Below are 16175 nucleotides of genomic sequence, written 5' to 3' on the forward strand. Positions count from 1 at the left end.
TAGGAAGCCCTAGAACAATGCCTGCTCATACATGGACCTCAGAGACCCAAACATGATGATAATGATTGTTATTTTCTTGAGCCAGGATTTCACTGTCAGCCAGGTAGGAGGGAAGTGGTTCCATCTCGGCTCACTATAATCTCCATTTCTGGAGCTCAAGAGATCCTCCTACCTCAGTCTCTGGAGTAGCTGAAACAGCAGGCACCAACCACCATATTTAGCTTTCTTTTTTTTCCATTTTAATTGTGGAGGGGAAGTTTTGTCATGTTGCCCAGGCTGGTCTGGAACTCCTGAGTTCAAGTGATCCACCAACCCCGGTCTCCCAAAATGCTCTCTGATCATAGAAATAAGCCATTGTGCCCCATCTGAGATACAAATATGATTGGATGACATTATTAATCAGGCTGCTGCCTTCATCTGGGTGAGACTAATGTAAAATGTAAGAAAGATGTTAAGTCATGGATAAGTCGAGGATGGGCTGAGCTACTGAAGCTCCAGCCTACAGAGGGCTCTGTCATAGAAAGACTGGAACCAGTACTTTTTCCTCTAAGATCAGGCCTTTCTTTCTAGACTGGGGCCCAGAGGAAGATGACTTTGTTTTGTAGTAGGTGTTTGAGAAATGGTCACTTGTCTATCCCCTGAGAAAGGTCTCCCTCCAATGCTTGGGCTGCAGTGGGGCATGTCTCCCCACATCTCAAACACAAGCAGGGCCTCTCCTACCACTTCCCTAACCAAGACCTGTATCATTCCAGCCATGGCCAGGGCTATGACCTCGTTGTAGGATGCTGAGCTTCTGGGGATGAACTGCATCGGACTTCTCACAGGTGCCTCTCTCCCTTTCCCACCCACAAACAGACCCACACTGGTTCTTGCCTCCCATAATGTGAAATGACTTGTGTATAGAGACTCTATTCACATTTTAGAAAGTAGGGTGTAATGTATGTTCATAGCAAACAAACACACAGGAAAAGACAAAGTGTGGATCGCATCTGCTGTTTGATCAAATGCAGGAGACATTATCTATTTGCCACCAATAAGAAATTTATTTGGTTTTCAATAATACTAATGAACAAATTTTTTCACAATTGTTCTTGATTTGAACTGTTGAAAGGCGTTCAGTGAGAAATTCCCAGTTGACATGAATGTATTAGACCCTCAATGTAGATGGAAAGTTTACAAACAAAAGAAAACAGAAACACTCATACCCTTTATATCTGCCTGTGTTGTTACTCCTAATCATGTTCAGGGCTGCTTTTGGACCCCATGAGGGACATAAAACCAAAAATGAAGAGAACTGCTAATATCAGAACTATGATGAACACAGAGACGTTGAAAAACACAACCAAATGGAAACGAAGCCGTCTAGAGTGCAGCGTTTCCCAGGAGCGTGGGCTCCTCAGCACCCTCTCTGCAGAGTTGGCAGGCCAGCTGCATGTCTCTGGGCATAATTGTGACACACCTGGCATGGATAACACATAGGTTGATGTCTTTAAAGAGGGGGACCAGGTAGGCCTCGCTGTTTCCCTGAAATCGCCAGTGGCCGCACATTGGAAGTGCAGGTCTGGGTTGATGGCCTGGGCAATCTCGTGCACCAGGCGCTGGAAGGTCAGCTTGTGCAGAAGCAGCTGCGTGGACTTCTGGTACCTCCTGGTTTTGTGCAGCGCCAGGGTGCCAAGCCTGTGGCGGTGAGGCTTCTTGATCCCTCGTGTAGCCCGGACCCTCTTGCCGGCAGCTTTGGTGGCCAGGGGCTTCCTGGGGGCCTGCCAGGCGGTGGCTTTGTGGTCAGTCTGCCTAATGCGAGCCATGGTGTAGGGCTGTGTCCTCTCCCTTGTCACTGGGCTGAACCTGGTGAACTGGAAGCAGTGCCGGTACCAGACAGCAATGGTGGTGAGGCTGTGGGCAGGATTCAGAGAGGTTGTGTGTTGGGATCTATGCAGAAGATGCTCCCATACACTTAGCCCCTTCCAACCCAGCCCCATACTTACCAGCTCACTGATCAGTGGGTCTGAGGTCCCTGTATTCAGTCTCCTTGAGTAGCCTTGGGATTCCTAGGTCTACACACAGCAGTGGGGAATCTTTCTCCCAGGCAGTCTTGCTCTAGCTGGAGATCTCTGTGATCTCAGCCAAATTCAGTCATTTATAGGAGGCTTGGATGATTGGATTAGACCCACCCAGCTACCTTCCACTGCGTTCTGTGCTGCAGCAGATGTTTAACCTAATCAGGGCTGTGAAAGCCCATTAAGTCCCTGCATTCTTCCTCACCCAAGAGAGGTACAGACCTCTGGATTGTGCATTGTGGGAGGGATGATAAATGAGATCTGTCACTTAATGTTTTGGGTGCCGAATGGATTCTGAAAGTTTACATTTTATTTACATCAAGGAAATAGTTACTTAAAGTTGCATGTTAGGCCAGGCATGGTGGCTCACGCCTGCAATCCCAGCACTTTGGGAAGCCGAGGTGGATGGATCATGAGGTCAACAGATTGAGACCATCCTGGCTTAACTCGGTGAAACCCCGTCTCTACTAAAAATACAAAAATTGACCAGGTGTGGTGGCATGCACCTGTAATCACAGCTACTTGGAGGTTGAGGCAGGAGAATTGCTTGAACCTGGGGGCGGAAGTTGCAGTGAGCCGAGATCACACCACTGCACTCCAGCCTGGGTGACAAAGTGAGACTCCATCTCAAAAGAAAAACAAAAACAAGTTGCACGTTAGACAACTTACATGTGTGTGGAAAAACACCAAGGCTTGAGATCATGAGGTCTTCATCAGATCCCATGAGGATGAAGTGAACTGGGAAGGGGAATATGGAAACCTGAAATGGTATTTAATATTTACAAGGACAACTATTCCAGTGCTCTTAGCCCAGGGCTTTCAGGATAGAGTATTGTAAGGGAAGACTTTCTGTTTGTTTTGTCTCTAAATCCCATATGAGAAAAATTCCTAAGTCATAGCAGCTTTAGGATTCAGTGTGAATGCACCATAGCCTCTTCAGAGGGTTTCTTTTCTCTCTCTGAAAACAGCTCCCTGTCCACAGGATGCTCAAAGCCCATGTACCTTTCTTCCTCTAACTAGGAAGCCCCAGAACAATGCCTACCCATGCATTGACCTCAGAGATCCAAACGTGATGATGATGATTGTTATTATTTTTGAGACAGGGTTTTGCTCTGTCAGCCAGGCGAAATGACAGTGGTGCCCTCAGCTCACTGCAGCCTCCAACTCCAGAGTTCAAGTGATCCTCCTGCTTCAGTTTCTTGAGTAGGTGAATCCTCAGGCTCCAGTTACCATGTCCAGCTAATTTTTTTTCTTAAATTATAGAGAGGAGGTTTTGCCATGTTTCCTAGGCTGATCATTAGCCGTTTAGCTCAAGTGATCTGCCTGCCTCAGCCTCCTAAAATGCTGGGATATTAGGAATGAGCCACTGTGCCTGGTCTGAGATATAAATATGATTAAAAGGGATTGTGAAACAGGCTGCTGTCTTCATCTGGGTGAGACCAACGTAAGCTATAAGAAAGACGTTGGATCATGGTTGAGTCCAGGATGTGATGAGATACTGAAGCCCTAGCCTGCAGAGGGTCTTGTCATAGAAAGACTGGAACCAGTACTTTCTCCTCTAAGATCAGGCCTTTCTATCAGGGCTGGGGCCCAGAGGAAGATGATTTTTATTTTGTACGCGGTGTTGGGGAAGTGACCCATGGGCTGTCCCCTGTGAAAGGTCACACAAGAAAAGCAGTGAACCCACACCATGGCGTGCACCAAGCCCACTGCCCGCAAAGCCACCGTCTGCCCCCCAAGGAAGACCCTGGCCACCAAAGCCGCCGGCAAGAGGGTGCCGCTCACAGGAGCGATCAAGAAGCCTCAGCGCTCCCGTCTCCTTGGGCTGAGCCTGGGCAGCTGCAGGCTGTGCCCAGCCCTCCAAGGCTTGGGCTGCAATGGGGATTTGTCTCCCCACATCTCACACACGTCCAGGGCCTCTCCTACCACCTCCCCGGCCAAGACCTGGGTCATTTCAGCCAAGGCCACGACTGTGATCAGGTTCTAGGACACTGACCTGGAGCTGATGGACTGAACTGAACTTGTAACGGGTGCCTCTCTCCCTTTCCCACCCACAAACACACACTGGTTTTCCTGCCTCCTGTAATGTGAAGTGACTTCTGGATAGAGAGTCTATTCAACTTTCAGAAAGTAGAGTTGAATGTATGTTATAGCAAAGGAGCAGGAACAGCCCAGGAGACAGGGAACATTGAGAAAGTGGAGCCGCATATAGGAAAAGTCAAAGTGTGAATCTCATCTGCTGTTTGATCAAATGCAGGAGACATTATCTATTTGCCACCAATAAGAAATTTATTTGGTTTTCAATAATATTAATGAACAAATTTTTCACAATTGTTCTTGATTTGAACTGTTGAAAGGTGTTGAGTGAGAAATTCCCAGTTGACATGAATGCATTAGACCCTCAATGTAGATGGAAAGTTTACAAACAAAAGCAAACAGTAACAGTCATACCCGTTATATCTGCCTCTGTTGTTACTCCCAATCATATGCAGGGCTACTTTTGGACCCCGTGAGGGAAATAAAACCAAAAGTGAAGAAAAATGCTAATATCAGATCCAGGATGAACGCAGAGAAGAGTAAAAACACAATCAAACGGAAACGAAGCCGTCTAAAGTGCAGTGTTTGCCAGGAGTGTGGGCTCTCCGCGGAGGCGATGGGCCAGCTGCATGTCTCTGGGCATAACTGTGACACGCCTGGCATGGATTGCACATGGGTTGGCGTCTTCAAAGAGGCGCACCAGGTAGGCCTCGCTGGTACCCTGAGAGCACCAATGGCAGCGATCTGGAAGCGCAGGTCCGGGTTGATAGCCTGGGCGATCTCGCGCACCAGGAGCTGGAAGGGCAGCTTGCACAGGAGCGGCTGCGTGGACTTCTGCTGGTACTTTCTGATTTTGCGCAGCGCCAGTGTGCCAGGCCTGTAGCGCTGAGGCTTCTTGATGACTCCTGTGAACGGCGCCCTCTTGCCAGCGGCCTTGGTGGCCAGGGTCTTCCTTGGGGGGCAGAGGGTGGCTTTGCGGACGGTGGGCTTGGTGTGCGCCATGGTGTGGGTCACGGCCTTTCCTGTGTCCTTGGGCTGAGCCTGGTGAACAGGAGGCAGCGCTGGTACCTGACAGCAATGATGGTGGGGCTGTGGACAGGATTCAGCTGCAGGCTCTCCCCTCTCCTTGGGCTGAGCCTGGTCAGCTGCAGGCTACCCTAGCGTCAGAGAGCGAGGGCAGTGGGGCTATGGACAGGATTCAGAGAGCCTGTGAGTTGAGATCCATGAAGAAGATGCACCCACACGCTTAGCCCTTTCCAACCCAGCCCTGGACTTACCAGCTCCCAGGTCTGCGGGTCAGAGGCCCCACTGTTCCTTCTCCCCTGTGGGTTTCAGGCTTCCAAGGTCTACACAGCAGCAGCCAGGAATCTCCCTTCCAAGCTGTCTGGCTCTGGCTGAAGATCTCTGTGGTCTCAGCCAAGTGCAGCCTCTTATAAGGGGTCAGATGATTGCATTAGAACCACCCAGCTACCTTCCATTGTTCTCACTGCTTCACTAGACCCTCAACCTCATCAGGGCTGTGAAAACCTAATCAAATCCTTGGGTTCTGCTCACACCCAATGGAGGGAGGAACCTCTGGACTGTGCCTCATGAGAGGGATGGTAGGTGTGAGTTAGGTGGAATCTGGGTGCGAAAATGATTCTGAAAGTTTACATCTCATGATCATCATGGAAATAGTTACAATGAAAACGACATTTGAATAAAGTCACACATTCGATGACTTTCATGACTGCTGCAGAACTCCACTGGGTGCCACCATGAGGTGTCTCTCAGATTCTCTGAGGATGAGGTGAAACAGGGAGGGAAAGATGGAAAACCGAAATGGTCACTCCTCTATCAGGGACCCCCCCAGGGACATTTTTCTCCCCAAAAGTGACATTCATGAAAATCTGCCTTGGGGAGAAAGCTGAAGTCTTTTTGATAAAAGTCTTTTTGATAAAATGGTCACATGTGCCCGTCACATCATATCATAGAAAAACTTTAGGTTTATGGCAAAATTGGGCAGAAGAAACAGAGGTCCCCTATATCCTCTACCCACTTACACTATCAACTTTCTGCCCTAGTCATTATTCTGACTCCAAGACCATTGCTCTCCTTAGGATTCACTTGTGTGTTGTACATTCTATTGGTTCAAGTAAAGGCATAATTACATGTATCCACCAGTATCGTATCCCAAGGAAGAGTCTTGTGGAGCAGTTTCACTTCCGTCCAAATCCACGGTGTCTTGTCTCTTCACTGCTCCTTCACCTTCCATCCTTTGCAACCACTCAACTATTGATTTATTTATTCATATTTAAATAAACACATCTCATTGTACCTATTTCTTATGTACAAAGTGATGTTTTAAATTATGTACACATTGCCTGATGTCTAAATCTAGGTAACTGAGAGCCATATGACCTCACATATGTACTATACTGGTGAGAACACCGCACATCCATGCTTTTAGCATTTTTCAAGAATACGATCTATTGTTAACTAAGTTACCATGTTGTACAATGCTTCTTGAGATTTTTTCCCCTGTGTAACTGAAATGTTGTGTGTTTTGACAAACATCTTCTCAAATCATGCACCTGCAGCCACCCCATCCCCTGACAACCACCATTCTTCTTTTTGACATCTAGTAGATTAACTTTGTGAGACTGCACATACCATTGAGATCATATAGTATTTATATTCCTCTGCCTGGCTTACTTCACTTAGCATGATGCTCTCCAGGTGCACTCATGTGTCATAAATGACAAGATTCCCTTCTTCTTTAAGGCTGCATAGTATTCCCTTATATATATATATATATATATATATATATATATATATATATAAAATATATGATACATATATTATATGATATATAATATATATCGTATATAAATAATATATATCTCATATATACATAATTTTTTCCTCATCCTGTCTTCCACTTTGGACATTTAGGTAAATTCCACATCTTATCTATTGTAAATAGTGCTGCAATCAATGTGGGAGTGCAGATATCTTTTCAATAAAATGATTTCATTTCCTTTGGATATATACCTAGCAGTGTGAGACTGCTGGATCATATGATAGCTCTATTTTTTCACTTTCTGGAGAAATATCTGTAATGTTTTCTTTAATGGCTGTCCTAATTTATGTTCCCAGGAATAGTGCAAGGGTTTCCTTTTCCTTCACATCCTCATCAACAAGTGTTGTTCTTTGGCTTTTTGATCATAACCATTCTAATGAGTGTGAAGTGATACATTATTTCAGTTTCAATTTGTGTTTTGCTGATGATTAGTGATGTTGATATATATATATCAACAGATATATGATGTTTATATATATCAACATATATATGATGTTTATATATATATCAACAGATATATGATGTTTATATATATCAACATACATATGATGTTTATATATATATCAACATATATATGATGTTTATATATCAACATACATATGATGTTTATATATATCAACATATATATGATGTTTATATATATACATATATATATATGTTGGGCACTTGTATATCTTATTGTCAGAAATGTCTATTATTTAGATTCTTTGCCCAGTCTTTAATTTGTGTTGTTTCTTGCTATTGAGTCGTTTGTATTCCTAGTATATTTTGGACAGTAATTAATCCCTTATATAACGTAGGGTTTGCAAATATTTTCTCCATTATGATTTTGTCTCTTCATGATGTTGATTTTTTCCTTTGCTGTGCAGATTTTTCTTTTCCAGTTGGATGCGAGCCACGTGTCTGTTTTCCCTTTTATTGTCTGTGCTTTTGGGTCATAGTCCAAAAATCGTTGGCTTTACCAATGGCAGGCAGGATGTTCCCTGTTTTCTTCTATAGGTTCACAGTTTGAAGTTTTTAATATATTATGGTCTATTCTTGTGTATAGTGAAAGATAAGAGTCTAATTTTGTTTTTCTTCATGTAGATACCTAGTTTTCCTATCAGCATTGATGGAAGAGACTGTCCTTTTGTCGTGTGTTGTTTGCACCTTTGTAAACAATCAGTTGGCTGTACGTGTATGGATTGATTTCTGGGTTCTCTGCTCTGTTCCAGTGGCTTAGGAGTCTGTTTTTACGCAAGTGTTATGCCGTTTTGGTTCCTACAACTTGATAGCATACTTTCAAGATAGGAATGTTTTATTTTCTCTACAGTTTGCCCTGTGACATCACCACTCAGTCAGATGTCCAAATAGATATTGATTCTTTACATTTTTAGTTTTTTACATTTGTTACCATTTGTCTTATATTCAGGGTATTTGATCAATTACATGTCAGTATAATTGCAAATAAGATTCAATTACACAAAATGCTTAATGCTCCAATTCCACAGTGAGAGGACATTTTATTTTTAACTTCTGTTATTTTGGTACAATAATTTGGAAATAAAGTAAAAATACAATATTATTTAGTATAAAAATACATTATTATTGCATATATTTTTGTTTTAGTGAAGCACAGAACAGTGATCAATATGTTATTTTAGCCATAAACATAGGTTACACTGGAACAAATTCTTTGGAGGTGAAGGCATGGAAATGAATGCAGAGATTGGACAGGGTTTCTGAGGTCCGTGTTTCTCTGACTAGTTTTCCATGCTGCTCCTAGAGTGTGTTACCCTCCTAACATCCTCAAAGATCACTCCCTGACATGAAATAGTCTTGGGAGAAAAGTGAAAAAATAATTTTGTAGGAAAAAGTGGCTTTTAGTTTCATTTTTATGTTTGCAAGCTGGAAAACAGTTTATTGATTCCCTAGGTAAAGTTATGGAAAAATATTAAATGTTTACAAGGGCAACTATTCCAGTGCTCTTAGAAAGCCCAGGGCATTCAGGATAGAGTATTGTAAGGGAAGACTTTTTCTTTATCTCCTAAAAATCACATAGGAGAAAAAACATTGTAAGTCATAGCAACTTCAGGATTCAGTGTGAATGCACAATAGTCTCTTTTAAAAAATTTTTTTCCCATAGGTTATTGGAGTACAGGTGGTATTTGGTTACATGAGTAAGTTCTTTAGTGGTGATCTGTGAGTTTTCGGTGCACCCATTACCTGAACAGTATCTGCTGCACCCTATTTATAGTCTTTTATCCCTTGCCTTCCTCCCACCCTTCCCCTCAAGTCCCCAAAATCCATTGTATCATTCTTATGCCTTTGTGTCCTCATAGTTTAGCTCCCACATATCAGTGAGAACATACAATATTTGATTTTCCATTCCTGAGTTACTTCACTTAGAATACTAGTCTCCAATCTCATCCAGGTTGCTGCAAATGCTGTTAATTCATTCTTTTTTATGGCTGAGTGGTATTCCATCATATGTATATACCACAGTTTCTTTATCCACTTGTTGAATGATGGACATTTCGATTGGTTCCACGATTTTGCAATTGCGAATTGTGCTGCTATAAACATGTGTGTGCAAATACCTTTTTCATATAATGGCTTCTTTTCCTCTGAGTAGATACCCAGTAGCAGGATTGCTGGATCAAATGGTAGTTCTACTTTTAGTTCTTTAAGGAATCTCCACACTGTTTTCCATAGTGGCTGTACTAGTTTACATTCCCACCAGTGGTGTAGAAGTGTTTCCTGATGGCTACATCCACGCCAACATCTACTGTTTTTTGATTTTCTGATTATGACCATTCTTGCAGGAGTAAGGTGGCATCACATTGTGGTTTTGATTTGCATTTGTCTCATTATTAATGATGTTGATCATTTTTTCGTATGTTTGTTGTCCATTTGAATATCTTCTTTTGAGAATTGTTTATTCATATCCTTAGCCCACTTTTTGATGGTATTGTTTGTTTTTTTGTTACTGATTTTTCTGAGTTTATTGTAGATTCTGGATGTTAGTTGTTTGTCAAATTGTATAGATTGTGAAGATTTTCTCCCACTCTGTGGGTTGTCTGTTTACTCTGCTGACTGTTCCTTTTGCTGGCAAAAAAATTAGTTTAATTAAGTCCCAACTAGGTTATCTTTGTTTTCATTGTATTTGCTTTTGGGTTCTTGGTCATGAAATTCTTGCCTAAGCTAATGCCTAGAAGGGGTTTTCCAATGTTATCTTCTAGAATTTTTATAGATTCAGGTCTTAGATTTAAGTCCTTATCCATCTTGAGTTGATTTTTGTAAAAGGTGAGGATCCTCATGTATAAGATAAGGATCCAGCTGGGCGCGGTCACTTATGCCTGTAATCCCAGCACTTTGGGAGGCCGAGGCAGGCGGATCACGAGGTCAGGAGATTGAGACCATCTTGGCTAGCATGGTGAAACCCCTCTCTACTAAAAATACAAAAAATTAGCCAGGTGTGGTGGCAGGCGCCTGTAGTCCCAGCTACTTGGGAGGCTGAGGCAGGAGAATGGCGTGAACCTGAGAGGTGGAGCTTGCGGTGAGCCGAGATATGCCACTGCACTCCAGCCTGGGTGACAGAGCGAGACTCCATCTCAAACATAACAACAACATAGAATTAGTTTTTCTAATTCTATAAATAATGATGGTGGTATTTTGACGGGGATTGCATTGAATTTGTAGATTGCTTTTGGCAGTATGGTCATTTTCACAATATTCTATCCATCCATGAGCATAGATTGTGTTTCCATTTGTTTGTGTCACTTATGATTTCTTTCAGCAGTGTTCTGTAGTTTTCCTTGTAGAGGTCTTTCACTTCCTTGTTTAGGTATATTCCTGAGTATTTAATTTTTTGCAGCTATTGTAAAAGGGGTTGTTATTGATTTGATTCTCTGCTTGGTTGCTGTTGGTGTATAGAAGAGCTGCTGATTTGTGTACATTAATCTTGTATCTGGAAACTTTGCTGAACTGTTTTATTAGTTCTAGGAGCTTTCTGAAGGAGTCTTTAGGGTTTTCGAGGTAAATGATCATATCACCTGCAAAGAGTGACAGTGTGACTTCCTGTTTACCAATTTGGATGCCCTTTATTTCTTTCTCTTGACTGATTGCTCTGGCTAGGACTTCCAGTACTATGTTGAAGACGAGTGGTAAGAGTGGGCATCCTTTTCTTGTTCCAGTTCTCAGAGGGAATGCTTTCAACTTTTCCTCATTCAGTATTATGTTGGCTGTTGGCTTGTCATAGATGTCTTTTATTACATTGAAGTGTGTCCCTTGTATGCTGATTTTGCTGACAGTTTTAATCATAAAGGGATGGTGAATTTTGTCAAATGCTTTTTCTGCATCTATTGAGATGATCATGTGATTTTTGTTTTTAATTCTGTTTATGTGGTGTATCACATTTATTGACTTGTGCATATTAAACCATCTCTGCATCCCTGGTATGAAACTCATTTGATCATGGTGGATTATCTTTTTGATATGTTTATGGATTTGGTTAGCTAATATTTTGTTAAGGATTTTAGCGTCTATGTTCACCAGGGATATCAGTCTGTAGTTTTCTTTTTTGGTTATGTCCTTTCCTGGTATAGTATTAAGGTGATACAAGCTTCATAGAAGGAATTAGGGAGGGTTCCCTCTTTATCCTGTGGAATACTGTCAAAAGGATTGGTACCAATTCTTTTTTGAATGTCTGGTAGAATTCTGCTGTGAATCCATCTGGTCCTGGACTTTTTTTTGGTAATTTTTAAATTACCATTTAAATCTTGCTGCTTGTTATTAGTCTGTTCAGGGCATCTAATTCTTCCTGATTCAAGCTAGGAGGGTTGTATTTTTTCCAGGAATGTATACATTTCTTCTAGGATTTCTAGTTTATGTGCATAAAGGTGTTCATAGTAGCCTTGAATGATCTTTTGTATTTCAGTGGTGTCAGTTGTAATACCTCCTGTTTTGTTTCTTAATGAGGTTATTTGTATTTTCTCTCTTCTTTTCTTGATTAATCTTGTTAATAAGTTTATCAATTTTATTTATCTTTTCAAAGAACCAGCTTTTTATTTCAGTTATCTTTCGTATTTTTTTTTTGTTTCAATTTCATTTAGTTCTGCTCTGATCTTGGTTATTTCCTTTCTTCTTCTGGGTTTGAGTTTAGCTGCTTCTTCTTTCTCTAGTTCCTTGAGGTGTGACATTAGAATGTAAGTTTGTGCTCTTTCAGTCTTTGATGTAGGTGTTTAGGGCTATGAACTTTCCTCTTAGCACCACCTTTGCTGTATCCCAGAGGTTTTGATAGGTTGTTTTATTTTTGTCATTCAGTTCAAAGAATGTTTTAATTTTCATCTTGATTTCGTTTTTGACCCACGGCTGGATTGGGTTAATTCAAGGACCTTGTCTTCAAGCTCTGAATTTCTTTCTTTTACTTGTTGAATTCTATCGCTGAGACTTTCCAGAGCATTTAGCATTTCTATAAGTTTGTTCAATGCTTCCTGAAGTTTTTATTGTTTTTCTGTATGCTATCTATTCCCTTGAATATTTCTCCCCTCACTGCTGGTATCACTTTTTGGATTTCCTTGCATTGGGCTTTGTCTTTCTCTGGTCCCTTGCTGATTAGCTTAATAACTAAACTTCTGAATCTTTTTCAGGTAAATCAGGGATTTCTTCTTGGTTTGGATCCATTGCTGGTGAGCTAGTGTGATTTTTTGCGGGTGTTAAAGAGCCTTGTTTTGTCATATTGCCAGAGTTAGTTTTCTGGTCCCTTCTCATCTGGGTAGGCTCTGCCAGAGGTAACGTATAGGGTTGAAGGCTATTGTTCAGATTATTTTGTCCCACAGGGTGTTCCCTTGATGTAGTACTCTCCTCCTTTTCCTATGGATGTGGCTTCCTGTGAGCCAAGCTGAATTGATTGCTATCTCTCTTCTGGATCCAGCCACCCAGGAAGTCTACCAGGTTCCAGGCTGGTACTGGAAGTTTTCTGCACAAAGTCCTGTGATGTGAACCATCTATAGGTCTCTCAGCTGTGGATACCAGCACAGTATCTGGGGTGTCTTCAGGTCCTGCAGAAGCAGTCCACTTCCTTTAGAGGGTCTGTGGGTCCTCTTGGGATTCCTGGTTTATTTTTGCAGTTGTTCTGGAGCTAAAAATTCCACCATAGTCTCTTAAAAGGGTTTATTTTTTCTCTCTGAAACAGCTCCCTATCCACAGGATGTTCAAGGGCCATACACCTTTCTTCCCTCAACTAGGAAGACCCAGAACAATGCCTGCCCATTCATGGACTTCAGAGATCCAAAGATGATGATGATAATTGTTATTTTTTTTAGACAGAGTCTTGTTCTCTTAGCCTGGTGGGAGGGCAGTGTTGCCATCTCGGCTCACTGCAACCTCCGTCTTCCAAGACTTAAGAAAGATGTTAAATCATGGGTAAATCCAGGATGGGCTGAGGTACTGAAGCTCCAGCCCACAGAGGATCCTGTCATAGAAAGACTGGGATGAGTAATTTCTTCTTTAAGATCAGGCCTTTCTATCTAAGCTGAGGTCCAGAGGGAGATGATTTTTTTTTGTACTCAGTGTTTGGGAAGTGGCCCCTGGGCTGTTGCCTGCTAAAGGCCTCCCTCCAATGCTTGGATTGCAGTGGCGGTATGTCTCCCCACATTGCACACATGTCCACAGTCTTCCCTACCACCTTGATGATCAAAATCTGGGTCATCCCAGCCATTACCTCATTCTAGGGCATCCACCTGCCAGTGATGGACTTCATCAGACTTCTAAAGTGTGCCTCTCTCCCTTTTCCATCCATGAACAGACCTACACTGGGTTTTCTTCCTCCTTTAATGTGATATGACTTTTGGATAGAGACTCTATTCACATTTCAGAAAGTAGAGTTGAATGTATGTTCATAGCCAATTAGCAGGAACAGCCTAGGAAACAGGGAACTTTGAAAACACATAGCTGCATATAGCAAAAGTCAAAGTGTGGATCTCACCTACTGTTTTGTTCAAGTGTAACAAACATTGAGTTGCCATCAAGAAGAAATTTATTTGGTTTGAAGTAGTCTAAATGTAGGCATAGTCCAGTGAAATGGACTATGTGAAAATGAACCGATTTCTTAACAATTGATGTAAACTTCTGAAACTCACTCACTGAGACACATCCACTTGACACTAGTGCCTTACAACCCTGGGGTTTCTTTGCTCCGACATTTAAGTTGTCTAATATGCAACTTCATAAAATATGTAATTTTTGCTGTCAATGTTTTCTTTATTGTTGTGAAATGTAAACTTTGAGATTCTGTGAGGCACACAGAATTCTTAAATGCCCCACACATTTCCTGCCCCTTGGAGACACACCCTACATCTGACCGTCCCTTGAGTGTGGGTGGAATCATGAATTGATGAGCCCACAAATCCCTGATTAGATTAGGGATACCCTGAACCAATGGACATTAAGTGCTGGGCCTGATCCAATCATCTGAGCTCTTTATAAGGAACTGAACCTCCTTAAGATCACAGAGATCTCCAGGCAGAGAGAAATTTTTCCCCACTGGAGAGTCCCCAGCGGTGGCTGTGCAGATCCAGAGATCCCCACAGCCCACACCTGAGTGACACCTCTAGGAGTGAGAATTTATTATGCATTGATCTAAAACTAATATACTCTCCATACCCAAGTTTCTTCACATTGTGGAAGTCAGAAAAACCAGTGTGTATTTTTGTATGGGGGAGGGGGAGGCAGGGAGCTGTGCCTAGTTGTGGCTGAACTATGGCTCAGAAGAAACACAGTAGCTAAAATCTTTGAAAGGTTCTCATTGCAGATCCATAATCAAACCACCTTAGCTGGAACTTCTGCCTCTACAGCGCTGCCATGGACTAGATCTGCATCTAGCCCATGGTGACAGGCAGACAAACAGGTGTGTCTGCTGAGATGTTCACCATGCCCCGAGGTCTGAAGGGCAGCAACAAGGATGGAATCCCAGAGGACCTAGATGGGAACTTGGAAGAACCCAGGGATCAGGAAGGTGAGCTCAGGAGTCAGGACATCTTGGTTCTCAGAGCAGGTGACAAAGAAGCCTCAGCCTCAGCTCCTCCTGCAGCCAAAAAATGGAAAACAGATACCAAAGGAAAGAAGGAGAGGAAGCCAACCGTGGATGCAGAGGAGGCTCAGAGGATGACAATCCTGCTTTCTGCCATGTCTGAGGAGCAGCTGGCCCGCTACAAAGTGTGTCGCCGGTCAGCTTTCCCAAAAGCACGCATTGCGGGTCTGATGCAGTCTATCACTGGCAGATCGGTGTCTGAGAACGCGGCCATTGCCATGGCTGGAATAGCCAAGGTCTTGGTTGGAGAGGTGGTGCAAGAGGCCCTGGACATGTGTGAGATGGGGGAGAAATGCCCCCGCTGCATCCCAAGCATTTAAGTGAGGCTGTTCACAGGTTAAAGCCCAAGGGCCTCTTCCCCAACAGCAACTACAAAAAAAAAAAAAAAAAATATGTTCTTTTAGGCCCAAGGCCAGAGGGAAAGGTCTGTTTGTGCAGGAATAAGTATTGCATTCATCTTCCAATGACAGGACTGTGTTTGCTGGAGCTTCTGCATCTCAGTCCACCCTGGATTTACCCACGACTTTAATGTCTTTCTCAAACTCTGACATTGGCCTTCCCTAGATGAAGACAGTGGCTTGTTTCATAATCACTTCGACTAAATATTTGGGCTTCCTAGGGCATATAGAGGCATTTTTCTGGGTCTGCCTATTTGGAAGAAGATGGGTACATGGGCCTTGAGTTTTTTGTGGGCAGGGAGATGCTTTCAGAGAGGGAAATCTCTTCCAGGGGACTTGTACGGTTTTATACTGAAGCCTGGAGTTGCTGTGTCTTAGCTTTTATGATTATGTCTGGTATCAATAAATGAAGCCTGCAGAGACTTTTCTCTTGTGTTCTTCTGCCCTGAAGGCTGTGTCTGAGCAGGAGCACTGCAATTGTTGTCCTTGTATGTATTTTAAATACTTTTATGGATTTTTTTGGGTCATCATTGAACTGTTTCCAACCTGAGGAAATAAAAACAAAATCACAAAGCATTATTTTCTCTTATTTGACTGTTCTCATAGGTATTCCTCCCTACTTTGCTTTATGTCAGCAAGTTGATTGTCTACATTATTGGAAATTAACATAGTATAGGAGAATCTTATAAGACTAGAGAGAGAGAAACAGATTCCAAAAACCACCTGTCTGTGAACACCCATTTGTAATGATCATCCACAGTTTAAAAGAC

At 42.5% G+C, this 16175-nt stretch overlaps 2 protein-coding genes and 1 pseudogene across 2 annotated transcripts; 1 reads left to right on the top strand and 2 right to left on the bottom strand.

The window, feature by feature from the left end:
• Nucleotides 1–1232: 1232 nt before the first annotated feature.
• On the bottom strand, nucleotides 1233–1979 carry LOC129144132 (histone H3.Y-like). Its single transcript, XM_054685357.2, has one exon. It carries the CDS (start codon nucleotides 1977–1979, stop codon nucleotides 1233–1235), a length of 747 nt encoding a protein of 248 aa, XP_054541332.2.
• Nucleotides 1980–4587: 2608 nt separating this feature from the next.
• LOC129144151 (histone H3.Y-like) lies at nucleotides 4588–5278 on the bottom strand (annotated as a pseudogene).
• Nucleotides 5279–14802: 9524 nt separating this feature from the next.
• On the top strand, nucleotides 14803–15327 carry LOC129143934 (TATA-box binding protein associated factor 11 like protein 2-like). The gene has a single exon (XM_054684193.2). It carries the CDS (start codon nucleotides 14803–14805, stop codon nucleotides 15325–15327), a length of 525 nt encoding a protein of 174 aa, XP_054540168.2.
• Nucleotides 15328–16175: the final 848 nt, after the last annotated feature.

This window comes from Pan troglodytes, chromosome 4 (genome assembly GCF_028858775.2).
Source record: "Pan troglodytes isolate AG18354 chromosome 4, NHGRI_mPanTro3-v2.0_pri, whole genome shotgun sequence".
NCBI lineage: Eukaryota > Metazoa > Chordata > Mammalia > Primates > Hominidae > Pan > Pan troglodytes.

What these genes read in the sequence shown, in the direction of transcription:
- LOC129144132 (XM_054685357.2), bottom strand. Translation starts at nt 1,979, where the DNA reads ATGGGGCTGGGTTGGAAGGGGCTAAGTGTATGGGAGCATCTTCTGCAT.
- LOC129143934 (XM_054684193.2), top strand. Translation starts at nt 14,803, where the DNA reads ATGGTGACAGGCAGACAAACAGGTGTGTCTGCTGAGATGTTCACCATG.